Genomic DNA, 27690 nt, shown 5'->3' with positions numbered 1-27690 from the left:
ATGGGGTAGGCGTCTGTTATGGTACGATCGTTAAGCCTCCGATAGTCTACACAGAAGCGCGTGGTGCCGTCGCGCTTCGGTACTAGTACTACCGGGGAGGCCCAAGGACTTTGCGAGGGTTCTATTACCCCTAACTGTAACATATCCCTTAACTCGGTGAGCATACTCTCACGCACTGCTTCCGGGATCCGATATGGTTGTTGCCGCAGTGGCGTCTCTCCCTGGGTTTCCACGCGGTGTACCGCAGCGGAGGTATAGCCTGGGGTGGCTGAAAACATCTCTTGGTATCTCTGCAGCAGTTGCGTGGCCTCACCTTTCTCTAGGGGGTTTAAATTTTGACCCAAGCTTACTTGGTCAATAGTACAGGGAGCGGTGTCTAGTAAATCGGGGAGGGGTAGTCCCTCACTATCTTCTGTGGCGGGCGCACACACGGCGCCCACATCCTCTGTTCTCTCAAAGTATGGTTTGAGCATATTCACATGGAAGGCTTTGGTCAGCCTTTCATCTGAGCATTTGCTCACGATGTAGGTGGTCTCGCTAACCCGTTCGACTACCTTAAATGGTCCCTGCCATGCGGCTTGGAGCTTATCCTTTTTAACTGGCCTCAAAGCTAACACCTTCTGCCCTAAGTCTAGTACTCTATCTTGGGCTCCCCTATCGTACCATTTCCTCTGGTCCTCCTGGGCCGTCTGCAGGTTCTCCCGAACCGATGCGGTGAGCGCCCGCAGACGGTCCCGGAACTCCAGGACATACTGGACGATAGGGACTCCCCCCTCGTCTGTATTGCCCTCCCAGTGCTCCCGTACGAGCTCCAGTGGGCCCCGAACTTTTCTCCCGTACAGGAGTTCGAAGGGGGAAAACCCAGTGGAGGCCTGGGGCACCTCACGGTAGGCAAACAGAAGGTGGGGGAGGAATTTTTCCCAGTTCTTGTGGGACTCCGTAAAGGTTTTTAGCATCTGTTTTAGAGTGCCATTGAAACGTTCACAGAGCCCGTTAGTCTGGGGATGGTACGGGGCGCTGAACAGGGGTTTCACTCCACAGCTCTGCCACAATTGTTGTGTCAGGGTAGCCGTGAACTGAGTTCCCCGATCGGATAGGATCTCTTGTGGGAAACCTACTCGGGTGAATATCTGAATAAGGGCTTCGGCCACGGTCTCTGCCTCTATATTGGTGAGGGCGACTGCCTCCGGGTATCTAGTGGCGTAGTCGACCACGGTTAATATGAACTTTTTGCCCGACTGGCTGGGTCGGCTGAGGGGTCCTATTAAATCTACCGCTACTCGGTGAAAGGGCTGTTCTATAATGGGCAATGGGTGAAGTTTGGCCTTCCGAAGGTCTCCCCTTTTTCCTACCCTTTGGCAGACGTCGCACGTCCTGCAGTAATACTTGAGGTCCTGGGTGACCCTGGGCCAGAAGAAGGTTTGGGTTAACCTGTCTCTTGTCTTTTTGACCCTTAAATGTCCTGCTAGGGGAATGTCATGACTGAGTTTTAACAACTCAGCCCGGAATTTACGGGGTACAATTAACTGTCTTTTGATGACCTGGGTGGCCCCCTGTCCCACCCCCTCGGTCACTCTATACAGCAATCCCTTATACCACTCAAACTTTTCGTGCGGGTTGTTCCCTGGGGTAACGGCCGCGGCCTTCCTATAACCCTCTAATGTGGGGTCGGTACGCTGCTCTTGTTCAAACCCCTGGGGGGTATCCCAGAAAGGAAAGGGAGGATCGGGTAAGGGGGGTATTTCGACTCTTACCTGGTTTTCCTCAGAGTGCAGCGGAGCTTCCAGTCTGGCTTGAGCTCGGGTGGTAACTGGGTATGCCTCGGCAGGTGGGTCTCGGGCCAGTTGGGAGGTCAAGCACCCTACATCATTTCCCAACAAAACTTCGGCGGGTAGTTCTTGCATAATCCCCACCTCCAGCTGTTTGGACCCGGAACCCCAATCAACAAGGATATTAGCGGTGGGCAGTTTGTGGATAGCGCCCCCAGCCACCCTCACAGCGACTGTGCGTCCGGTGCGAGCTTGCGCTCTGATCGTGTGAGGTTGCACTACAGTCAAAGTAGCCCCAGAGTCTCTCAGAGCCCGGGCCCCCACGCCATCTACGGTAATCCATTGGCGGTGGTGGTCCCGGTTGTCACCCCCAGCTTGAACTGGGTTGACCTCGTGTAACACACTCCACTGTTCTTCTTGGTTAGGAACACCGGTTGTGCCTTCCTGTTGCACACAATGAGCAGCTGCCCTGGGTTGTTGTGGGGGTTGCCTTTCCCAGCTTCCCCGGTTTAAGCGAGGGCACTGATTCTTATAATGCCCTGGTTGCTTGCAATAATGGCACACTGCAGGGGGACGTGGTGTGTTTGCTGGGTTCGGTGAAGGGTTACTCATGGAGGGTCTAGGAGGGGTAGGGGTTGTTGGAGCCTGGTAGTTAGGCTTAAAAGGTGGTCTGCTCACCCCTTGCTCCTTCCTCCTATTATCCTGATACTCATCCGCTAGCCTAGCGGCTTCCTCCACAGTTTTTGGTTTTCTATCTTTAACCCAGTCTTTTATGTCCTCTGCAGAGTGATTAAAAAATTGCTCCAGTAACATTAGTTGCAAAGCATCCTCCAGAGTGGTTGCTTGGCAGCCCTTCATCCAATTGCGGGCCGCCCGTTGTAGCCGAAAAGCCCATTCCGTATGGGAATCTCTCCCAGTCTTCCTCAGCTCTCTAAATTTTTTTCGGTATGCCTCCGGAGTTACAGCATATCTGGCCAACAAAATGTCTTTTACTTTTTCATAATTATGTATGTCCCCCTCAGGTACTGCTCGCAGCGCCTCGGCTGCTCTACCTGACAATTTACTGCTAATGACTGCAGCCCATTTCGTGGAGTCTAATCCCTCCAGTGCACATTGACGTTCAAAGTCTTGCAAGTAACTGTCAATTTCCATCTCATTGTCATTAAACGATTTAAAGGCTGCATAATTTACCTTCTTTGGTATCTCCCCAGTACTTCCCGGGGAGTGCAGTAAATCTCCTTGTGCCGGCCTGTCCCGGTCCTCTCGCTCTTTTTGCGCTTGTCTGGCTTGTGCCATGACCTGCAAAAGCGCCTCTGTAGTTGGGTTGGGTCCCAATAGACTGACCATCCATCGGATGTCCTTTTGCATCACGGTTTCTTCCTCTTGATCCATCTCTGTATTACTGGTATTATCGCTCTGTATTAATTCCGCAATTAACGTGGCTTTTGTCTTGTTACTTGCCACTCTGCCTCGAGCTTCCAGTAAATCCTTTAGTGTGGTTCTTTTAAGTAGCTGGTACTGCTGAGCCATTCATTCCCTTGCTTGGTTTGTAACGTCCATTCGGGATTCGAATCCCTCCGCTTGCCACCAGTTGTAAGGAAACCAAGTTTAGACAAACCGCGTTCGGTAGTTTCCTCCCGAAAGGTCAGCGTCTAAGGTAGTGCGAGCTTGCTTCGATAGTTACAGGAACCGAAATCCATACGGAATAAAACAGCTGCATAAGATAATTCCCTTGTTACAGCATACGAATTCCAAATAACAGTCAGAGTCCAGGTTCAGGATACAAGTAGAACTAACGTTTATTCACACACATGGCTTTTTATGCAGGTCCCCATGCAAGGGGACATCCCACAGGGAGGAGTAACATTTATCCAATCCCGAACAGTAAAAATATAAAACACACCCAATACAAACAGGCAGTTCCCTCCCCTAGTCCTGGAGATAATCAGGTCTGATATAGTAACAACCTAATTATCTCCAGGCTGAAAATTCACTATTTTCCCCAATTTCTGGAACACCCCTTTATACCTGGGGTATCCCCACAAATACTATATCCCCTGATAGCCCCGATCCGGGTGACCAACATATCCAAATTTCACCCGGATCGGTTCAGGGGTTCGCAAAAAGTATGGAAGTCCTTTGTGACCGGTTCACTGTGGGCGGACTGCCCAAAATAGTTCCAGAGGTTCGTGTGGTTTTGCCGGTCACTTCAGAAAAAGGGAAAAAATGCATAAAAGTACCGAATGAATTCCCCTGGCTCCTAGCAGCGATTGTTCCCCTCATTCGTGTGCATATTTGTACCGAATAGCGCTCTCCTAGCTAATCGGTATCACTAGTTCCAGCGTTCGTATGATTGAGACCGGTGTTTGGGAAGTCGAGTGTCCGATTTTAGTTCCAGAACACTCGACGACCAAGTCCCGCTGCCTTTGTTTGGCGAAAAAAAGATGGCCGCGGTTTTCTCTGCCACGTGGCGTTCGGCAGTACGAACGCTGACCGCACACATAGAGGGTGAAAGTGATGCCGGCTTTGAAGTTAAGTGAGCCAGGGGTGGTCTCTGTTCGGCAGTCCCATCTGCCGAATGAAAAATACACAAAAAACAAGAACTATGCAACAAAATATCGAATAATATAGTCATTTCTTCACAATTAGGATACCTAATTATGTAAAATGATTACATAAATATATGTGTAGAATTAATATATGTATATATATACATATGTGTATATATACGTATATATATATATAATTTTTTTTAAATATTTTTATTTATATATAGGTATATATAGTGATATATACGTATATATTTATGTATATAGATATATATATTATGATATATATTATTTTGTTCTACGTGTATTTTGATATAAATATATATATATTATTATCACAATACAGTTAGAACGAAATAACACACATCTATATATTTTTTAATTATTTATTTTTAAATATTTTTTTAATTTTATTTTTTTACGTATTTACATATATATTTTTTTATATTATATATAAATATATATAACAATAATTATATATATATTTAATCAGTATCAGTCTACGTGTAATTTGATATTAATATATATATATATATATATTTATTAATATTTAAATACACGTCGTGTATGTGTAAATGTGTGTGTGTGTGTGTATGTGTATATATATATATACTTAGATCATATATATATAATATATATGATCTAAGTATATTTTATTTGTAACTGTAATTTTTTTTATTTATTTTTTGAACTAATATTTTCTTTTTTTTACAGGACAGGGGGCAGAGACAGTGTCAGACAGTGATTTCACATCACTGGCTGACACACAGGATCAGTGATCACAGTGACTGCCTGTCACTGTGATCACCTCCTGCAGATTGGGTAATTGACCACAGGGGGGAGTGCCTGGGTGGTACAAGCACTCCCCCCTTCCAATCTGCAGGGGGATCACTGTGCCAGTTACATGTGTCAGCCAATAGGCTGACACATGTAACACTGATCGCAGTGACAGGCTGTCACTGCGATCAGAGTGCTTTGAGATCGCAGTGACAGCCTGTCACTGCGATCAGACTTAGCAGATCGCGGTCACTGACCCCAGGGGGACTGCCTGGGGGGCCAGGTAAGTCCCCCGACCGCGATCTGCACAACGGGAAAGCCGCCGGCCGCATGTGTCAGCCGATTTGAAATCGGCTGACACATGCTGAATACTGGTCGCAGTGACAGCCTGTCACTGCGATCAGAGACTGCAGATCGCGGTCACCGGCCACAGGGGGGGTTGCCCGGGGGGCCAGGCATCCCCCCCGACCGCGATCTGCAGCGGGAGAATACCGCCGGCCACGTGGGCGGCAATAAAAGCGAGGACGTACTATTACGCCCGCCGGCGTTTAGAGCCGGTTTCTGCGTGGCGTAATGGTACGTCCTCCGGACTTAAAGGGTTAAACCAAGCTGGACCTGGCACCCAGACCACTTCATTAAGCTGAAGTGGTCTGGGTGCCTATAGTGGTCCTTTAAGCCCGCCCAGGCGTCTCTGTGTCTGAGAGATAATTGAGTTGATACTTGGTAAAATAATTATTATCTCCCGGATACAGGGAATGCCTTACAGAAATAACCCCAAAACAAACGTCAAACAAGGTATCTGTAATACAGCATTCGAAAAGTCTGATCCACGCACCAATTTTGTGAAAATAGCGCTCAGGTCTATGGTATATTGTCCGAATGCCATCGCCTCAAAGTTTCAGCCAACCGTTGTGGAAAGAATGACCGAAAAGAGTTCCATGCAGTCAGAGACTCTTCTCTGTGAATTAACGGGGTAATATCCTGGCGTGGAGGGGGAGCTCTCTGGTGGTTAAGGGAGCAATTGTGAAGCTTAAGTGGTAGCTGCTTCCTTCCAAAAAGCGCCGGCCTGGGTGGTTTGGAAGGTAGTGAAAACCGGATCACGAATCACAACACAGATCAGTCAAAACATGAAAACCACCTGTCTAATATCATGCATGTCCCCCTTGTGTTGCCAAAACAGTTCTGATGTGTTGAGGCATAGACTCCCCAAGACCTCTGAACGTGTACTGTGGTATCTGGACCAAGACATTAGCAGCAGATCCTTTAAGTCGTGCAAGTTGCGAGGTGGGGCCTCCATGGATCAGATTTGTTGTTCCGGCACATCCCACAGATGCTTAATCGAATTGAGATCTGGGCAATTTGGAAGCCAAGTCAACACCTTGAACTTTTTGTCATGTTACTCAAACCAATTTCTGCAGTGTGGTTATCAGTGAACACCATAGCCATGAAGAGGTCTACATGGTCCACAACAATCTCTAGGTAGGTGGTAAGTGACAAATTAACATCCTCGTTCATTCCAGGACCCTAGGTTACCCAGCAGAACATTGCCCAGAGCATAACACTACCTTTGCCGGCCTGCCTTCTTCCCATGTGCATCCTGCTGCCATGTATTTACCAGGTAAACTAAGAACATGGCCAAAAGAGAAACATGATTCATCAGACTAGGCAACCAGGTCTTATGCTCACATCATTGATGGTGGTGAACAGGGGTTATAATAGATACTTTTACCGGTCTGCCACTTCACAGTCCCATATTGAGCAAACTGAGATGCACACTGGTTTGAGCTACAGTAGCTGGGTACTATAGCATATAGGTATATGTGCTTATTTTATCAATAAAGAATTGTTTACCTCTGAAAAGACATCTCTTCATCTATTACTTCCACTAATTCCATCAGGAAGCAGGATTGAGGACTCTATTACTTCCACTAATTCCATCAGGAAGCAGGATTGAGGACATCCTTAAAGAGTCATTTTGTTCAACTCATGAGAGCCTTGTGATTTTATTTGGCTCCACGTTTGTGAGTATCAATATTTGATCCTATATTATTTATTTCACTCAGGGCCGGATTAAGAGCCCAGTGGGCCTGGTGCTGATAATTATGATGGGCCTAATTACAAAATCTTATTGACCAAAAACACTAAAACAGTCCTACCTCCTAAGCGTCATGTATCTGATGGAGATGATGCTGTAGGGAAACTCATAGGATGCAACTATGAGAAAACACATACCCTTTGCTAATCTCATGCTTTCATCTTTCAAGTAAACCCATACCCCCTAACAGCAGTGTCCAGTAAAGCAGGAAGTCTATGGATGCGGTAAAAGGGTGGGCTACTGACACAAATCACATAACCAGAACGTCCGAAAGGGCGAACATACACAAAAAGGGGGAATGTCTGTGTCCCTATGTCTCCCAGTCCCTTAGTGTTTGTGTCCTCATGTCTCCCAGTGTCCCCATGTCACTAGGGGACATTGAGAGACATTGGGACACTGGGAGACATGGGGACACAGATACTAGGGAACACTGGGAGACCTGGGAAATCTGAGACTCTTGGGGACACTGGGTGACAGACACGAGGGGACACAGGGAGACATGGGGCACTGAAATACTGTGATATATAGGGGACACTGGAGACTTGATAAAAACCTGGGTACAGGTCAAAATGTTGTGGTGTCCAATAAACCTGCTTAAAGCTATCACAGTGAGTGCCTGAGATTTTTTTCTTTTATACTAGGGGACACTGAGACACTACGGGCACAGAGACACTACGGGCACAGAGACACTATGGGCACTGAGAGACATGGGGCACTGAGACACTGATACATAGGGGACACTGATACATAGGGGACATTGGAGACTTGATAAAGTGAATGGAGAAAGGCAGGAAGCTACATCCCTGCCTCTCTCTCATGACTGAAACCGCAGGGGAGCAGCACAGAGGCAGCCTACAGAGCAGGTAAGTGAGGGATGGGGGGTGGGGGAGACCGCATAGAGGAAGGTAAAGTAGAAGGAGCAGAAAGGTTCTGCAAGGGGCAGGAGGGGCCAGCAAGGAATAGAAAGGGGCAGCAAGAAGCAGGAAGGGGTCGAAAGGTTTTCAAGGAACAGGAGGGTAAAGTAGAAGGAGCAGCAAGGAGCAGGAGGGGTCAGCAAGGAGCAGAAAGGGTCTGCAAGAGGCAGGAGGGGTCAGCAAGGAATAGGAAGGGGCAGCAGGAAGGGGTAGGGACGGTCTGCAAGGAGTAGGAAGGGTCTGCAAGGAGCAAGAGGGGTCAGCAAGGAGTAGGAAGAGGCAGCAAGGAGTAGGAAGAGGCAGCAAGGAGCAGGAAGGGGCAGCAAGGAGCAGGGAGGGGCAGCAAGGAGCAGGAAGGGACAGCAAGGAGCAGGAAGGGACAGCAAGGAGCAGGAAGGGGCAGCAAGGAACAGGAAGGGGCAGCAAGGAGCAGGAAGGGGCAGCAAGGAGTAGGAAGAGGCAGCAAGGAGTAGGAAGAGGGAGCAGGGAGGGTCTGCAAGGAGCAGGAAGGGGCAGCAAGGAGCAGGAAGGGGCAGGAAGAATCAGAAGGAACAGAAAGGATCAGCAAGGGGCTGCAAGAAGCTGGAAGGGGCAGAAAGAAGCAGGAAGGGCAGTAAGAAGCAGGAAGGGTATGCAAGAAGCAGGAAGGGCCATCAAGAAGCAGGAAGGGCCATCAAGGAGCAGAAAGGGATCAGAAAGAGAGCAGAAGGGCGCAAAATAAGCAGAAAGTAGCAGAAAGGTAAAGGAGCAGAAGGAGCCTCAGAAGGCAAAGAAGACTGTGTCAAATGAAGGAGAAGAAAATGAGATTGGAGCACTTCATTCTGGACACCACATCATTAGGCGTTGGTACCTGGGCCTGGCAGGGAAACTTTGGACCTTCTCATCTCCCCAGGTAAAAACAAACAATATCAGTGTTAATGTGTTCACTTTTATTTACTGAGTGTCAGGAAACACAGAGGGCCGCTGGGTAGGGGTGCCGCTGATTGGCTAGATGGGTCAGCTAGCACTCTACGCCAATCAGTAGCTCCCCATTCATAAAAACGTAAAACATTTTTATGAATCGGGAACTAGCGATTGGCTTAGAGGGTCAGCTGACCACTCTAGCCAATCTGCAGCACCCATGCCTGACGTCAATCTGCACTTCCTGACACTCTGTTTCAGAAGTTGAATACCACTGAGCGACCTGGAGATCTGGAGCTGAAGGAAGCCTTTGGGGGTAAACCATTTGAGAGCGGTTTAACCCCTTCAAAGAAAGAGCACCCAGGGGCCTCCTTGCATCACATCATTTTCATTTAGATAAAGTTGTTATGGTGACCAGAATGTTCCTGTAATTTGATGAAAGGAACACTATAGTGTAAGGAATACAAACATATATTCCTGACACCATAGTTGTGAAAACGCTATTCACCCTGGCTTTATGTGAAAATGACTATGCTCCTTCCCTTTCATGACACTGTCAAAAAGGGGCCAAGCATGGATGTCATTACAATTATGTCCCCCCTCCCCCCCGGAAAAATTCCTGCGGACGTCCATGCTCAGGGTCCCCATGTTACCCAGTGTCCCAATGTCTCAGCGTCCCCATGTCTCGGAGCTGCTGTCTGGACTCTCTGTGCAGAACTGGTCCCCGCGGATCAGTGAGTAGAGAGATGCAGGGAGGGAGATGCCGTAACTTCTTATCACTGCCTCTCTCCACACAAACAGCGACCCCTACTGGCCGGCGCTGGTATTGCAGAATAAACTATGTTTATACTGAGACAGACATTTGTATTGCCGGTATTACTGCAATACCGGCACCGGCTAGGCAGCTCAAATACCTGAGAAATACTTCTGAGAAATACCTGGCAACCCTAAGAAATACATGAGAAATACCTGGCAACCCTAAGAGTAGTGTGTAAAAAAAAAAAAAAAATGTAAAAAAAAAAAATTTTTTTTTTTTTTTTTTTAAAACCAATGGGCCTATTCCATGGGCCTGGGCCTGGAGCTGCAGCTCCATCAGCCCCTATGTTAATCCGGCCCTGATTTCACTCCTACGGTATTATCCTATGAGATATTTTTTCCACAGATTCACTCAAAGTGTTCCACCTACTGTATGTATTTATATTTTGACATTTAGAGTGGTATAAAGGGGTTCCCACTCAGGTGATTTATAGCACTTGTTGCTAACACTTTTCCCCACTTATTGTGTATTGTTTTTCTTTATTCAACATATTATAAAAATATATATCATTTTTTTTTTTTACTGCTCCTTCCTTCCCTCCCCCCCCCCCCCATTGGTCACTTCTTACTTGATCTGTGAATAAAATCAGCATTTAATGACTGTCCCCTAGCCATCACTCTGAATCAAAATTCAGAAGAAGCAAACTGAGCTGTTAGTGTGTTTGGTTCATGATTTAGCTACATTTTGAGTCAGACTTCAGGAATTTGATTGATCACCCGATCAGCCCATATTCGTACGATTTGTAGTTCATAATGAAACGAATATCCTCTAGTATATATCCCATTGATTTTATTTTAATTTGACCATTATTTAAAGGGACACTATAGTCACCGGAACAACTACAGCTTATTGAATTTGTTCTGGTGAGTAGAATCATTACCTTCAGGCATTTTGCTGTAAACACCGTCTTTTCAGAGAAAATGCAGTGTTTACATTACAGCCTAGTGATAACTTCACTGGCCACTCCTCAGATGGCTGCTAGAGATCCTACCTGGGTCATGGCTGCCTAAAATGCATCCAAACATTCAGTATCTCCTCCCTCTGCATGCAGACACTGAACTTTCCTTATAGAGATGCATTGATTCAATTCATCTCTATAAGGAGATGCTGATTGGCCAGGGCTGTGTTTGAATCATGCTGGCTCTGCCCCTGATCTACCTCTTTTTCAGTCTCAGCCAATCCTATGGGGGAGCATTGTGATTGGATCAGGCTACCACTTCTGCTGATGTCAGCAGGCACTGGGCAGGTCTAAAGGAAACACGGACACAATAAGCAGCTGCAGACTTGAATACAAGTAAGATTTTATATCTAAATATCTATATTTAGGGAGGCATGAGGGGACCAAGGTGGCTAGATGGGGGTTTTACCCTATAGGGTCAGGAATACATGTTTCTGTTCCTGGCCCTATAGTGCTTCTTTAAGCTGAATTTTAAATGCTTATATATTTAAAACCAATGCTGAATTATTGCTCCCTTCAAAAGAATGCTACTAGGGTAAAGTGATGGGAATGTTAGGGTTAATGATTTTTAGCATTATGATGGATTCAGATTAGAGGGAATGTATGATTAGGATTGAAGTGGTTAGGGGGACTTAAGGATAGTAAGGGGCTTTATTCCAGATGATGGGGGCTATAACTTATATAATACTCAGCCTAGCTTTTTACCTAAGAGCCCAGCCTCTTACCTCCACCTCCCTGCTCTTGAATATTTTAATATTTTTCTTACAATTTGTGCAGGAGATGTAAAACAGACAATTTTGACCCAGTATATTAACTCAAAAATATGACTCTAAGAACACTCATCGTGAGCCACCACTGGCGAAACATATGTCAGGGGCTCTAACCATAGTTCCAAAACTGGTGTAGCTTTAATGATTATCAGACCAGCTATCCAGTCTGTTCTTAAATCTGATAGATTGGGAAGTTGATTTTCTGGTATTATAATTCAGATTTTTCAAGTTTCTCCCGATTCAGGTAGTTTCTCTCCACAGCTGCTAAATATTTTCTAAGACTACTGCCCACTTATTATTTGAGGATGGGTATAGACTGGGGGTGCCCTCGAAGGCACGAGCGGCCAGTATAGTTTTTTTCCCCCGTCCCTCGCTTAGGTGTAGCACCACATTGGTTTTGTTTACCTAGATCGTTGGTTTACAGCTGTCAGTGTTAGGCCAGACTGTGAGCTCCAGTCTGCACAGTATATACTGCCCTGTTGATAAATTTGCTAATAAAAAAAAGTGAAACTTTCCTTCACCTTATCACTGCTCTGTTTCTTTTTATTGCTACTTTGTTTATTATCCTATTATACCTGCAGTGTATATCACATTGTAGCACCATCAAGGAGATTGTTTTACATTATGTTATTAGTTCTGTATGTACATATTTTATATATATATATATATATATTTTTTTTTTTTGCTTTTATATATTTATTTAGTTTTTATCTTTACTAATAAAAGTTAAGTTTTATTTTACTATTGTGATGTATTTAGCAAATATTTAGGTCCTAGTAGTCTTTCTGAGGTTGATATCTGTACCCATATACTCCTTTTTCACATCCCTCATTGTTCTCTTCTTTTAGTTAGTTCACTATTTAGGGGTTATGCCCCATTTTATGGGTGTTTGTATACTTGGCTCCAATCCCTTTGAATTGTAGGGCACACATTAACAATTAAAAACTGAAATAAATTAACCATCAACAAGTAAGTAGAATACAAAGATTGTATGGAATTACTTATAAACATAGCCATCAAAACCTGATGTAAATACTTTGTAGAACACATAAATGACCTACTAGTCATGATCTGAATGTGTGTGGCAGTCATATTAATGACAATTGTCATAGGGGTACATGCGATCATTTTAAAGTACCCTTTCTTTCAAGCAAAAATGCACATGTTTCATAGTTACATAGTAAAAATACTTGATAAGGACATACTTGAAATTCTCAATGTATCCATCCTGGTATAAAATATTTTATAAATAAATAAATCATCAAGGCCAAAAAAAGGGCTCAAGTCCATTAGTTTATTACTTTAGCCAACATGCTTTCTATGTACATAATGCTAAAACAGACTTTATTTGCACTGTTGAAAAAGCATACACAAAAGTCAAATAGTTATCACTAATATGGTCACTTAGATAGCAGTCTAATCGATGAACCAGTCAGTGGAGGCTGATCAATAAGGTCTGGTTGAGTAGTGCCCCCTTTCGGTTTTCTTTTGCAAACAAAAGTAAAAAAAAAAATCTAATCTATTGGCACTGTAAGGACTAATGATAAGGGTGTGTAAGGGATAAAAACCAACAACAAACATTTTTTTGTGGAGTTGGACCTAAGTTTAAAGGGACACTATAGATACCCAAACCACTTCAGCTCATTGAAGTGGTCTGGGTGCACTGCCCACTTAAACCTGCAATGGTAATTATTACAGACACTAGACGTCCTCACGGTCCGCATTAGAACATCCAGCCTCAGTCAATACCCCATAAGAAAGCATTGCAGCAATGCTTTCCTATGGGGAGGGCCTAACACGCTCACAGAGTTCGCCACGCATGCACCACCAGCCAACGGGTGACGTCAGAGGGGACGGAGCAAGTACAGAAAGGGTTTATTAACCCTTACTATGCCAGGGGATTGGCGCGAGGGAGCGATAGTTCCGGGAATACAACTTTGCATTCCTAGCACTATAGTATCCCTTTGAGAATTGTTGTCTCTAATTGTTGTTTTTCTATAGGTTCATGGTTTTGAACAAGTCAGGCTGTCTCATTAGGTTAGATTTAAGTACATAGGGTTAACATACATGAATTTAAGTGCAGAGTCCTACAATTCCGGATATGGGCAGACCCCCACAATCTATCAATTTTACAGCTGCCACGGCAACCGGTACTATAGCAAATAATTAATCTACAATATTCACTCTCTGAGTGTTGAGGTTTCACTCCAACAGGTATATGTGAATGCTGCTGTTATTCCTTCGTTTAAACAGTCCCCATAGTACTTGCAATGGCAATGAACTATCCACTGCTACTACATTAGTAATATACTGTGTGTATACATGTTGAACATATTTTGCAAAATACTTAATTCATTAAATAAGGAATTCTAGTGAGTTAGCAAGGAAATTATCCAATACAAAACAGCAAAGCAGGAAAATAGTTATGATGGCAAATGTTTCCAGAACAGCTATTTTGTTATCTCCCTGTCAGTACTCCATAATAACCAATCCTGTGACCCCCCCCCCCCCCCCCCTTCCCCTAGGAGATAGACTTGATCACTGCACACTGGGTGATCAACTCTTGCAAGGCACAGATTGCACAGCAAAGCATTGAGGTCATTGCTGCACAAATGTGAATTACAGGACATGATGGAAGTCTGCAAGGTGCAAGCTGTATAGCAAGACACAGTAGTTGAACATTGGTAGGCACACCTTAGGAAATAGACATACACAATCCAACTGAGATAAGAGAGCTGAAATTAACATCCCGAAATATACGTTTAAACAATTACATTAGTAGTGTGAAATTAAGATTTCCGGTAGTGTGTGCTCATCCATCTCCTTTTTATTTATAATATATTATTGGATATATTATCCAATAATTAGCTTTATTTGCGTGAAACAAGGCGTATCTTAAAGCGCCTTGGAGTATGGGCAACCCCAAACACCGGTGTGAGATCAGGAGGTGACAATGGGTCCGGCCAGTGGAATTCAAAATGTGTCAAGAGAGTGGTAAAAAAGAGGAATACTTCCATGCGAGCAAGATTTTCTCCAAGACAAATTCTTGGACCTGAGAAGAAACAAAACATAATGAGCAGAATGGCACAATGGTCTGGCAATCTATAAAAAATGTCTTAGAAATTTTAAATATGCTGAAAATAATTTTTTTACATGCACTACAAAGTAGGCTCACATTACGGTAAATTTTAGATACTGCTGAATTTATGCTCATTTAGCTTTTACAACGCAGAGCTAGAATTACAAGCTCATATGCTTGTTTCAATCAATGACCAACATAGTGGTAATAAGCACAATGGCTGTCGATAAATTTAGAAATCTGTGGCTGTTTCCATGCTACAGTATTTCAGAATACAGAACTTCAGCGGTTAGTATTTAGCTGCTGCCGTCTCATATTACTGTTTCCCATACAGCAAAAAAGAAGACCGGAAACACTAAGTAACATCAGGTTTCTATGCTAGCCAGTCCATTAGCTTTCATTGGCTGAAAGCGTAAGCTGAGGAACGGCACCAAGCAGACCCAAGGTAAAAGTCAAACTGTTTAACTTCTGATAGTTGGGGGGCAGGGGTGCCAGGATACTTCTGTCAACATAACCACTACAGCATGCATTCGTGGATGTGGTGCTTGAAGTGTTCCTTTAAGTAATAAAGACGGTCTATAAGCTTGATCTTTGTAGTTCTCAAGAAATACCTGTAAAATGTAACAAGTCTGGTATATGGAAACGCTAAAGGGTGTATTCACTAAACAGCAAATTCTAAATTGAATTGAAACATTTAGTCTAAAATTGCCAAGCTGTAAGGCGATTATTTGTGACTAAACTTTGCATTTCAGTTTTCTATTCACTAGAATTAGCTGTTTAGTTTTTCTTCGGGAAAAATGCAGATAATGCCTAAAGCCAACCTTTTATTGTGTTCTAGTGGAGTTGCTATGACAACTGGAAAACACACCTTACTGTCCAGTTATCAAAACAGTAAACATTAACTAGCGGTTGGTGAGCATTTGTGGCATACAGACATTAAAGGCAGATGATATTTGTTACTAAAGAAATTCTAGCCGTTTTAATTTAATTGCAGACAAATGGGAGCACTTTTCAACACCAACACCAATAATCAAATTAATCTAAAGAAAGCATCACTGTAAAGCAAAAGTATTTAAAACTCTCAATAGTTTCAAACAAATGTTGAGTAATGGACAATGTTTGCAGTATAAATGTTAGTTCCTGTATTTTTATAGCATTGTTCTATAGTGGTATAACCCTGAATTTTAAAAGCGGGGAGGTGAATAACAGTCTTCACAGTCACAGTCAAAATACAGTCCGAATACTCACAAAAAACGAGAGACAGGACATTTATGCAAACACTGTGCATTGTTGCTAATATTAAATCCTATCAATGTAACATAACGTCTTATGCAAATAAGAGTAAATAAGATCTTAAATAGAAATTTCCATTGATTTCAATACAACAACACATGCAATTCATAGAGCATAGCAGAAGATTAGAAAGGCAGGGATAAATATAGGGGCATACATTTTTATTTTGCATAGCTGAGTGTAACAAACTAAGTGATACAGAGTAAACAAGGCACTTCAAATCTTAAAACATCCTAAAAATGTTAAAGGGACACTATAGTCACCCAGACCACTTCAGCTCCACGAAGTGGTCTGGGTGCCAGGTCCCTCAGGTTTTGACCCTTCAGATGCAAACATAGCAGTTTCAGAGAAACTGCTATGTTTACATTTGGGGTTAAGCCAGCCTCTAGTGGCTATCTTCCCGACAGCCACTAGACGCGCATCTGCGACGCTGGAGGCATATTATGCCTCCATCGCGCAGAGCGTCCATAGGAAAGCATTGGGAAATGCTTTCCTATGGACACTTTGAATGCGCACGCGGCACATGCCACGCATGCGCATTCGGCTCCGCTGACGTCGGACGGGGGAGCTGACGTCGGTGGGGGAGGAGAGGTCACCAGCACCGAGGGAGCCCGGTGCTGGAATAAGGTAAGCTGCTAAAGGGGTTTTAACCCCTTCAGCGCCACGGGAGGGGGACCCTGAGGGTGGGGGCACCCTCCGGGCACTATAGTGTCAGGAAAACTGCTTTGTTTTCCTGACACTATAGTGATCCTTTAAATTATGTACAATCAGCTGCTAATCACTATTACGTGCTACCTTCAATACACCCCAAAAAACAATAAAAATTTGTGTTACCAATTTATTATACAAGTGTACAAAAATGTCACCTATAACTGTTTTCTAAAAAGCATCTACACAAGTGCTAACATATTATCAGCTTTAACAATATCTTAATGTGCTTGTGCATAAACAATATGTGCTACTTAAATGTGTTAAACAATTGCCACAGCAATGTATAAAATGAAAAAACACAGAAACATAATCTTCAAACATACACTGGAAGATTTTACCAACAACCAATTTTGTTTCACAAATGTGTCAAACACACTATATTTTAGATTTTATTAGAATTTGGGGTGTAACAAACCACTGGTGACAGCAATTTACCTGCAGAGAATGGTAAGAAGGATTCTGTTTTCAGCAACTCTCCATCATCACTAAGGAAGTTCTCTGGATTGAACTCATGTGGATATTTCCAATAAGTCTCATCATGATGAAGTGAAGACAGATCTGTAATAATAACTGTTCCCTGGTTATAAAAAAGACAAAAACAGATGTCCATTTTATGATTTATAAAAAATGTAATCACATGCTAGATTAATCTATTGCTGTCATTGTTCTGTGTGCATTCTTTCTCACCTTTGGAATGGAAAAACCATTTAGTCGTTCATCGTTTCGCACTGAGTGAGCTAATCCTAAAGGCAAAACACTGGCAAAACGCTGTACCTCTTGTAAGAAAGCTTGTGTGTAGGGCATTTTTACTCTGTCCCCATAATCTATCCAGTCTCTGTCTCTCCGAATTGTGTCTATTTCAATTCGACATTTCTCTGGAAAAGAAATACAGTTTCACACAGAGTAATTCTCAAACCCATAATGTCGCAAAAGAAACAAGATGTACCTTGTATTTTTGGAAATGCCATCATGTAGAGCAGAGCCCACTCCAGGCTGGCAGACGTTGTCTCAGACCCAGCCACAAACAGATCCACCACACAGGCAAAGAGATTCTGATAGTCAAAGGTCTGTTTGTTGTTACCTTCTTTTCGCTCCTAAACAAAAATTAAGATCCATCAAACTGGAAAACTTTACATGTCCAATATACAAATTCATATGTAGATCTTATATTAACATTTAATGGACTGTGCATGCATTAACAGTTCCATTGACTTAATTCACATTAATTCATTGTTTTTTTAAAGAAACACTCAAAGCACCAAAAATACTACAATCAGTAGTGCCCTAGTGCCCACCCTCCCGCAATGTAAGCAGTTAAACCTTATTAGAACAGTTTGACTTCTTACTGGGATCAATTGGGCCCCACTCCCCGGTGGGCCTCCACAACAGCCTTCATATGGCAGGAAGCTCTTTGTCTGAGCTAAGTCTGGCAGTACAGAGTTTAGCTCAAGACAGCTAATGGAAGCTCTTAAGAAGGAGCTTCTGGTTCTTTGAAGGATTAGAGGGGGCAGGAGGCAGCATCTGGTGGACCACAGGAAAGAAATGAAACCATTCTAAAATGGATTGACTACTTAAATGGAGAGGGTGCCAGCAAGCTTCAGGCACTATAACCACTACATGTTGCTGCCGTAGTTATGGTGCTTGGAGTGTTCTTGTAAGCCCTGTGGCATGTCCAGAACAGGGATCTTATTGCTAGCAACAGACAGTACCAACCACATCATACTTGTAAGACCTCAATAAATCACGTACAATACATTATTTATAAACAGTACAGTTTTTTCCCAGTGCCCTGGAGAACTCTTTGTACCTTAATAAGCGTTTAGCAATTAAAATGCTTGCAACATGATACTGTGATATGATATGGATACACTTATACACTTGAAGTACATACAAATCGAAACACAAGCAATTTGCGAAGGAAACTATTCAAAATGTATGAAAGACTAAGCATTTTTTACGTAATGCATTGTAAAATGATATATTGCATCCGTAATCTTCATCTTTGTACATTATATTGTGATATAAGTACCATAGTGACATTTTAATGGCACGCACACTGAGTAATTGAGAATCCTTTTCTCCATAGTTTTTTAAAAGTGGCATTATTCTTCTGGCTGCCATACATAGCTTATAATATTGCGGTAAGATTAAAACTGATTCCTTTTTATGTAGACACTGATATAAAATAATACCTTAAATAAGCATAAATATAAAGCAGTTAAAAGCCATGCACTTTATAAAACCATGCACTATTTTTCAAGTGAAAATACAATTCTAAAACATGGTGTCACCTTACGAATAACTCTGAAAACTATTTCACATAAAGTACCTTGTCCAGTTCTTCCAAATAACAGTCTATGTAGTCCCTTGGCTCTCCGAGTACTCTAGTTCTTTTGTGCTCCTCCAAGACATTTTCGAGAAATGCAAAAATAGGCTTCATATTTCCAAACAGCTTTTGGTGAGGTAGAGGTAAGTAATGGATCAACCCAAGTACATTGTACAGCTGAAAGGAGATAAAAGGAGAATGTCAAAAAACGCATATATTAAAAGATAAGGGTTCATATATCCACATGTGGTGGGAGTGCTCAACTTTATTCAACTTCTGGAAATCATTAGAGAACTTGATGAAACAGATATTTGACAGACCCCTGGACCACTGGGTATACCTTTTAAATAGATCGCTGGAGGGATGGACCAGGAGAGAACAAAAATTAGTGCATAAGATCACCTTAAGCGCACGTAGAGCAATAGCAACTGCGTGGCTGTCACCGGAGGGCCCAGCGTTCTCGGGAGTAATCTCTAGGATCAAGGAAAGCAAACTAATGGACGACCTGACAGCTAAGGTAAGAGGAACCACGGTAGCTTTTTAGACAATATGGTAAACCATGGGACAACAGTCCAGTGGGTTCGGGAGGAGAGAGAGAATGACCACATAGGGCATGAGAGACTAAGGCAATTCGAAAGTAAATTAGCCCTTGGAGGTTTTGACGAGCAGTGGGGGGTTGACGGGTGCCTCCCCTTCCTCATCTCCTCCCTCCTCTCCTTCTTTATTTTGTATCCAGTATTTTGGATAATGGGACAAGTTTGTAGCTTATTGGATTCATTTCCATTTACAAAAGTTTGTAACCATCAAAACACAAGCTGTGGAGAGTTGAAATCATATTTGAAAAATCTAGGCCAAAATGGTAGCTTTAGAAAAAAAAAAAAAAGCTGGGTAAAATATTTTTTTGCCAAAGCCATGTTATGCTTTGTTTTCTTTTAAATTGTTATATGAAGACATCACAATCCAGTTCAGTCGTGGCACAGCCAGGGCAAATATTGCAAATGAGCAGGAGAAATTGATACATTCGTCCTTCAGGTATGCTTTCTCAATGCTGACTGCCAGATGCAGAGGACAGAGTTTACAACAACAATGAGTGACAGGGAGCTAAGATGGAGGCATCCAGGTTAAAGTAAGAAAATAAATGCATACCTGGCTGAAGCTGATCTTCTCATCTGCATGAGGTGTAGATAAGAGGTTCACTATAAAGGAACACAGCCAAACTATAGTTGTTGTCTTGTTAGGAGTGCCTTTTGCCCGCTTTGTATGTATTCAGACTGTTCTAGAACAGTTTGACTTCTTATGTCGGATCCACCAAGCTTCACCTCCCCAGCATTCTTATTGCTCTCAGACAATGATCTAAGCTCCGTATCTCGTAGCCTTGCTCAGACAGAGAGCTTCCGGATCTCTGGCTGATGTAGGAAGTGGTGTGCTTTAGGTAAGCATTCAAAACATTCTACAATGGTTTGACTGCTTACAATGGGTAGTGCCATGACATGACTGGCACCATAACAACCATAACAACTACAGTGAACTTTAGTGGTTATTGTACTTGGAGTGTTCCTGATATAGACATATGAACAAAAATTGATAGTAGAAGCATATACTGCTAAACAATTGAGGGTTTTCTTAAGCCAGGATTTGAGGAGAATTGACAAGGAAATGTCAAAGAGCCTACAATTTGCAACGTTCATGTGAATTTGACATAATTCACCATTTAGTGGAAATTTTAAATAGCTACAAATATGTACCCTGGGGAATGACATGCTCCTCATAGTCACATTTTTTTTATCACCAAAAATTTCAATCTTGTGTGGCCCTGGCTCTTGACCCCCTTATAAATGATTATACATAAATTTGCATACATTTGCCCAAAAACCAGTTGTCCTCTTCATATGCTTATGGACCAGTTGAAGAATATTTGAGAAGGTGGTGTCATTATATTCATAACGTCTTCCGAACACAATGGTACAAATGATGTTAGACACTGCATTGTTAACTACACTGTGTGGGTCATACAGGATATCTGAAAAACATAAACCATTGACATCAAATGATACATAACAAGTTATCTCAAAATACAGAACCTCACTAAAAGAAACAGTTCACATATTTTACCTTCAGTGCAAATAATTTAATCAAGATGGCTAGGTGGTAGTGTTTTTAATGGTGTTTGATAACTCATGTTTTTTAAAGTGAAACTGTAGGAACTATATCCACTTCATCTCACTGTATTGGTCATAGTACCAGGAGTCATTTTGCGCTGTCCCTCCATTCAGAATTAAACCATTGTCAAGCAGTTTAACACTGAATTGGGCTCCATGGCAACAGTCCAGCTCCCACTAGAGGTAGAGCTAAGGCTTCCTTCTAGCCATACCAATGCATACCAATTCTGACACTCTTGGCCATTCACCATTGCCCACTGCTGCTCAGGCTAGTGCTTCCTTATAAGCCCAAGCAAGTGTGTGGGGCTGATAAGGACCCTCATTCAGCATTAAATATTACCAGGTTTCCAGTAAATCCACATTAATATGAACAAACTAAACTATAACAAAGAAACAAACTTTAACTACAACTCTAGTGTTTCTCAACAAGAATCGGTTAACTGCATTTTGAGCCCTTTTACCCACTCATCCAACCAAGTATACATCAAGTCTTGATCAAAATAAAGTTATTTTCCAAGTTATGAAGAAGATTCCTTACCTTTGTTCTTTTTGAATTCCTGCAGTAAATACACACTCTCCTCTGCAACTCTGTCATCCATAGAACTTTTGCCCTGTCCAAAATCTCGCAGTGTGGACAGAGTGAAACGTCTGTGTTCCTTCCATGCTCGGCCATAAGGAGCAACCACCAAACCTGGAGAAAGAAAAGTAAATATGATGGAGATTGGGCTGTAAGATCCAAACAGTTCCATCTAAAGCTTCTCACATTAGTGTCACATTAAGTTGTCAAAGTCCACCCACCGTACTATTACTTTATTCCGAAAAAGAGACTACAGCGATAGATACAGTGCAATGCAAAAAGTGAGATTCTTTATTGTGTGTTTTAAAATTGGTTATTTGTGTTTTTATGTTTTTTTTTTTTTTTTAATCTTAATAATTTTATTTGTTTAGTAAAACAATTATTCTATGTTTTCCATCTCTACTTACCTTACACGTTCAATGGTATCTGGGAGAAATTAAACAGCTGCTCCCTGAAGGCAATAATTGAAGAAATAAAATACTTTGTTTCATTATCCAGAGACTTTCCTTATGAGTGGTGCTATCTAGGCACATACATATCAATATTCAGTAACACGTCTTGTTCTAAGGTGTTAATTTGTGCATTAGGTATCATCGATATCGTGGTAATTTTATAAAATTTATATAAATTGCATCCAGATAATTTCTTAATGAACAGTACTATCTAGACACATACACAAATTAATATTCAATAACAAGTCTTGTCATAAGTGACTTTTTGTGCATTAGGTGCATCATCTTCTGTTTCAGGGAAATGTATGTACTTTGTTCTTTTAGCTTAGACCAGTGTGGTTTGGCAGGCCTAATATCTTAAAATACTTTTTAGTCCTACGTAATCATTATTTGATTGTTTTTCTTTTGTATAATATCTAATTATGTCTGTTATGTGTCTACGTTGCTATTATTGCAGATGACCAGTTTGGGCTGCTCAGACCTATTTTGCCCCTGCAATATTATGACTGTGTTTCTGCTAGGTATAGTTTACAAATCTAGTCTTATTCACTCACTATTGTCACTATATTTGAACATCTAAGATTATGGTTATTGCAGTATTTCAACTTTAAAGGAGCACTATAGGGTCAGGAACACAAACATGTATTCCTGACCATATAGGGTTAAAACCACCATCTAGCCACCCTGGTCCCCTCATGCCTCCCTAAATATAGAAAAATCTTACTTGTATTCAAGTCTGGAGCTGCTGGCTTTGTCCCTGTTTCCTTTTGACCTGCCCACCGTCTGCTGACATCAGCAGAAGTGGTAGCCTGATCCAGTCACAATGCTTCCCCATTGGACTGGCTGAGGCTGACAAAGAGGCAGATCAGGGGCAGATCCAGCACAATTCAAACACAGCCCCGGTCAATCAGCATCTCCTCATAGAAATGAATTGAATCAATGAATCTCTATGAGGAAAGTTCAGTGTCTGCATGCAGAGGGAGGAGATACTGAATGTGTGCATGTATTTTAGGCAGCCATGACCCAGGAAGGATCTCTAACAGCTATCTGAGGAGTGGCCAGTGAAGTTATCACTAGGCTGTAATGTAAACACTGCATTTTCTCTGAAAAGACAGTGTTTACAGCAAAAAGCCTGAAGGTAATGATTCTACTCACCAGAACAAATTCAATAAGCTGTAGTTGTTCTGGTAACTCCACCTTATATATACCTGCGATTTCCATTAATGGTGATGGCTAAGGGGACCCCACCTAGGCGTTAGAGTATTTTTCATCTGCACAAGCACCCAATTAATACCTGTATTTTTTTTACTGTTACAAATAGTTGTTCTGGTGACTATAGTGTCCCTTTAAGGTAAACACACACTTCCTTATTATTAAGGATTATATTATAATAAACGTCTCTGTGTGTTAACATCTTGAGACTGTTCCTATCAAACACTGCTGTGCACCACACTAGGGGGAGCATTGCAGGAAAAGGACACAATGACGCAACAATTAGTTTTTACAGATGTGATATTTAGTGATTTCTCTGTAAGTGGATACTAGGAGGCTTACGTGTGTGCTCCTTAATGAAGCTGTCTGTTAAAGGGACACTCTGGACTTCTAAAGTATCATATTTTTCCGTGTATAGGACGACTCCTTTATTTGGAGTCCAAAATTAAGAAATAAATATTTTAAGCATCAAATAGAACACCTTTGATATTTTAGAGTTGACTTCTAAGGAGAACAACACACTTCTGATTCGCATGCCTCCCCTGTGCTACAGTACTCTGTGAATGTAATGGCTCCATAGTGTTTTGTTCTTTTTTAACCCCTGCAGTGACATTCCGTGTATAAGACGACCCTTCACTTTAGGCAAAAAAAATAAAAAATTGGAAAAAAAACCATAAAACTCAAGTGGCAGAAATTGCTCAGAGCAGCTGCCATACAAAGACTTCTGATTGAGCTGCATTGGGAATTCTTTGATTGGACAGCCACAGAAAGTCTGGGTGGAGTTAGAATTGCAAAGGCTGCAGACACGAGATCTGCAGCTTTTGCAAACTGTTCTTAGAAATATCCCCATTGAAAAAAATCTATCTTCTAAACAGTGATATTTATTTTTTTATTTTATTATTTGGGCAGTGGAGTGTCTCTTTAACAGGTGGTTGATTGAAAATATTGATATGAGGCAGTTACACATAAGCAATGTTAATATAAAGACTCCTCCTAGTGGAGTATATGTTAGCATGTTAAAGGAATATGTCACCGATGTATCTAAAAAAAAAAAAAAAAGTTTAGTAGAACCCCCCTAAAGATAACATGCTTGGTATTTGTTACATAGGGGTTTGTGAAAAAAACTGCTGTAATACAGCTCAATGAGAAGGGGGAAAAGCAGGTGCACTCTAGCTTAGCACACCCACTTCTTCAGTTAACTCTGCAGAGCTAACAGAAGCGACTTTAACATCCCTGGCTGTCTGAAATCTGCACTTTTAGAAATTGTCACAAATATTCAAGCTGATATGCTTTATGTGTGTGAAGTGTTCCCTTAAGTCCATGCTTAGCAACATTCCATTGATAGACCTGTTGTTTGCTTGCTCTGTTTATTCATGTGCAACACCGCAAATAGAATGTAGGTGAGTATGTTTTAAAGATAAGATAAGAAACACAGCTCTTTCACAAACAGACATTACCTTTTTCACCAGAGGCTATCCGTATTACCCTGTTCTGAGGTCTATCTGCATACTCATGACCTTTCACAACCAGGACTTCTTTGATGGCTTTAATTCCACTAACCACGACAGCCAATGTTGAACCAAGGTATATACTGTATACAGGGCCATACACCTTAGATAACTGTAGGAAAAAAAAAGATAGAAACTTGGGTTACAGATTAAATAAATAGGATTTATACTCATCAAAATGCAAAAAGTATAATTGTATAGGTGTCCACATACTTTTTGCAATATCAAACTGTTAAACATTATGTGGACACCTGACCATCACACTTATATGAATGTGCTTTTTGGACATCTCATTTTTAAATCATGAGCCTTAATATGCATTTTTCAACATTTTGCTTCTACAACATCTATAACTCTTCTGGGTGTAGCTGGATTAACCATAAGGCAACCTTAGGTAGCCGCCTATGACCCAGGAGATAGATAGAGCACCCAGATCCAAAAATGAGCTTTGCCCCATTAACCATCCCTATATGGAGATTGAATTGGGGGAAAACTGGTAACTTACAGAATCTTAATCCTTCTCTGATTCTGGGAAGGCTTTCCACAGGATTTTGGATTGTGTCTATGGAAATTTCTGCTCATTAAGCCAAAAGTGCATTTGTGAGGTGAGGTACTTATGCTGAGGAGAAGCCCTAGGCCTACCTCTCCTTCAACAAACTTTACAGTTTGCATTCCAGAATTCACCTGGTATCCATCACACCCATATTCTTCCATCAGACTGCCAGACAGTGAAACATGATTCATCGCTCCAGAGAACGTTTTCCCAATTTAGAGTCTAATGGCGGCATTCTTAATGGCCCGCAAAGGCTTATGATAAAATTATGGGCATCAGGCCCAAGCAGAGCTGGCATGAGCCTAAGGGGGCCCAGGAGGTTGCCTTAGAGTATCCTAGGAATGAGACTAGAAAAATGAAGATAGTAGTAGTTGATTGCTCCCTAATTTGGAATCCTTATTTGGTATCCTTATTTAGCTACATTTACACACGTGACATCCGACCTTTATGCAAAAAGTATGCCGACCCTAGATACTTCCACTTCACAGTAACTTCAAAGCAACTTGTGACAAAGATGGCATCCTACGACAGTACCCAGTTTCAAGTCACTGAGCTCTAGAGGATGGCCTATTGTACTGCCAGTGTTTGTCTTTGGAGATTTAATTGCCATATGCTAGATTTCATGTACCTGTTAGCAATGGCTGAAACACCTGAAATCGAATAATTATTAATAGTGCCCACATACATTTGGCCATATAGTGTATTGATGTGTGTCTATGTATGTGTGTGAAAGTGTGCATTATGTCTGGTAGCCCATTGTTAGATATTGCTAATCCTGGCATGCACTGAGACATCCGAATACTGCAATGTCTGTGGAAGCCAATCAAAGTGCCACTTTTGGGACCTTTGCAGAACCCCGAAGCCACAGCCATCACAACCCTGAGATGAATTAGCCTTCATCTAATGCGACATCGCAAAGGGGGCCTGACTGATCCAGGGTCCCTTACTGCAGCCAACGACTGCATGGTATGTCAGGTACTCAAGATGGCAACTGCCTCCACGATGGGCAACACACACCTAACACAGCATGGAAAGCTAGCCTCGGATTTGGTTGAAAGGCGCATGGAGGCTATATTTGACTGGTTCTGGGCCACCCTAAAGGCAAGACAAACAGGTCCAGTGCGCCAATCTCAGCAGAGTGAGATGTAGGAGGAGAGAGGACCCCCTTCAGGGCAATCGAGAGCCTCGCTCACAGACACCTGTGGGCAGGAAACTGACCACATGTGGCGGGAACACAACACCTGGCACTTCTGTCTCTCCCTAGCAGAGGAGGTCTTGGACTCTTTGAACCCCCAAGTCAGTGGACTGTGGATGCTGGCCTCTCTTCCAGCCTGGGGCAGGATGTATGGTCCCCTTTACCCTCCTTCCAACATACCCTCGCATCATCTTAGTGCAACTCCTCTGAGTTCACCAAACAAGGTCATTGGCTGAATAGGAACCCCCAAGTAATGCAAGAGTGCAGTCCCTGATCTGAGACTCTCTCTCTTATACCTGGTGGACGATCACAGGCTGTCCATTGCTTACACTATGAGTTAGCTTTGCTTTTGATTTCTTTTTGCCTTTGCAGCTGACATTATTTCATAGCAGTACCAACATGACCCAGTGGTTCTCGACATCAGCAGTCCTCAAGCCTATATGTTTTTAGCACTTCATATTTTCTGCTGTGACATGCAAGCTTCAAATTACTATTGTTTATTACTTTGTTATAAAAATGTGCAGTGTACTCAATGCCACACTATTGTTTTACTCTCTCTAATGCTTTAGCTGCTGTGGCAATGCAAACTTACTTGATTAACCTATGCACAAACAAAATACAAAATTTAACTTATACTCTCATGCATTTTCTGCTCAGATTCACAACCAACACTCACCTCCGTCATATCCTTGAGTGGATTAGAAAAGTCAACCTGCAGGATGTTCCCAAACAATGGAAGAGCAAGGGGACCCGGAGGAAATGCCTTTGGCCGAGAGACCTTCCACCAGAAAAAGCCAAGTAGGACTACAGCAAGGGACAGAACCATGCAAAGCTCCATGATAGCTTAAAGCTGTGCTTATCAATCACTGATTATTGAACAAAGTTTCACAGTATTTATACAACACAAAGTACAACACACCCAGCTTCCTTCCCACCCAGGACATTCTTAGATTTAAAATAATACATTAGGCTGATCGCAAATTCTCTCAGCCCTTTGAGTAGTATTTCTGTCTTCATTCTTTGGTCCACTACCATTAGTCCTGGAGTGTGAAATTTCTGTACAGTATCTTAGCTGG

The 27690-nt window shown here is 42.3% G+C and overlaps 2 protein-coding genes across 2 annotated transcripts in view; one reads left to right on the top strand and one right to left on the bottom strand.

Annotated features, from left to right (window-relative positions):
* The window catches only part of LOC134578629 (inactive hydroxysteroid dehydrogenase-like protein 1), a 1053979-nt gene that overhangs the window by 426103 nt on the left and 600186 nt on the right, over positions 1-27690 (top strand). The gene's annotated exons all lie outside the window — the stretch shown is intronic.
* Positions 14414-27464, bottom strand: LOC134579538 (cytochrome P450 2J6-like). Its single transcript, XM_063438866.1, has 9 exons — positions 27291-27464; positions 24816-24978; positions 21656-21808; positions 20818-20978; positions 18962-19135; positions 17579-17726; positions 17320-17507; positions 17068-17209; positions 14414-14601 (listed from the first exon to the last, which is right to left on the bottom strand). Exons 1-9 carry the CDS (start codon positions 27450-27452, stop codon positions 14420-14422), a joined length of 1473 nt encoding a protein of 490 aa, XP_063294936.1. The 5' UTR covers positions 27453-27464; the 3' UTR covers positions 14414-14419.

The sequence above is a fragment of the Pelobates fuscus genome, chromosome 12 (genome assembly GCF_036172605.1).
Source record: "Pelobates fuscus isolate aPelFus1 chromosome 12, aPelFus1.pri, whole genome shotgun sequence".
Classification (NCBI taxonomy): domain Eukaryota; kingdom Metazoa; phylum Chordata; class Amphibia; order Anura; family Pelobatidae; genus Pelobates; species Pelobates fuscus.
The sequence above is the reverse complement of the archived record's forward strand: the minus strand, read 5'-3'. Positions and strand labels throughout refer to the sequence as shown.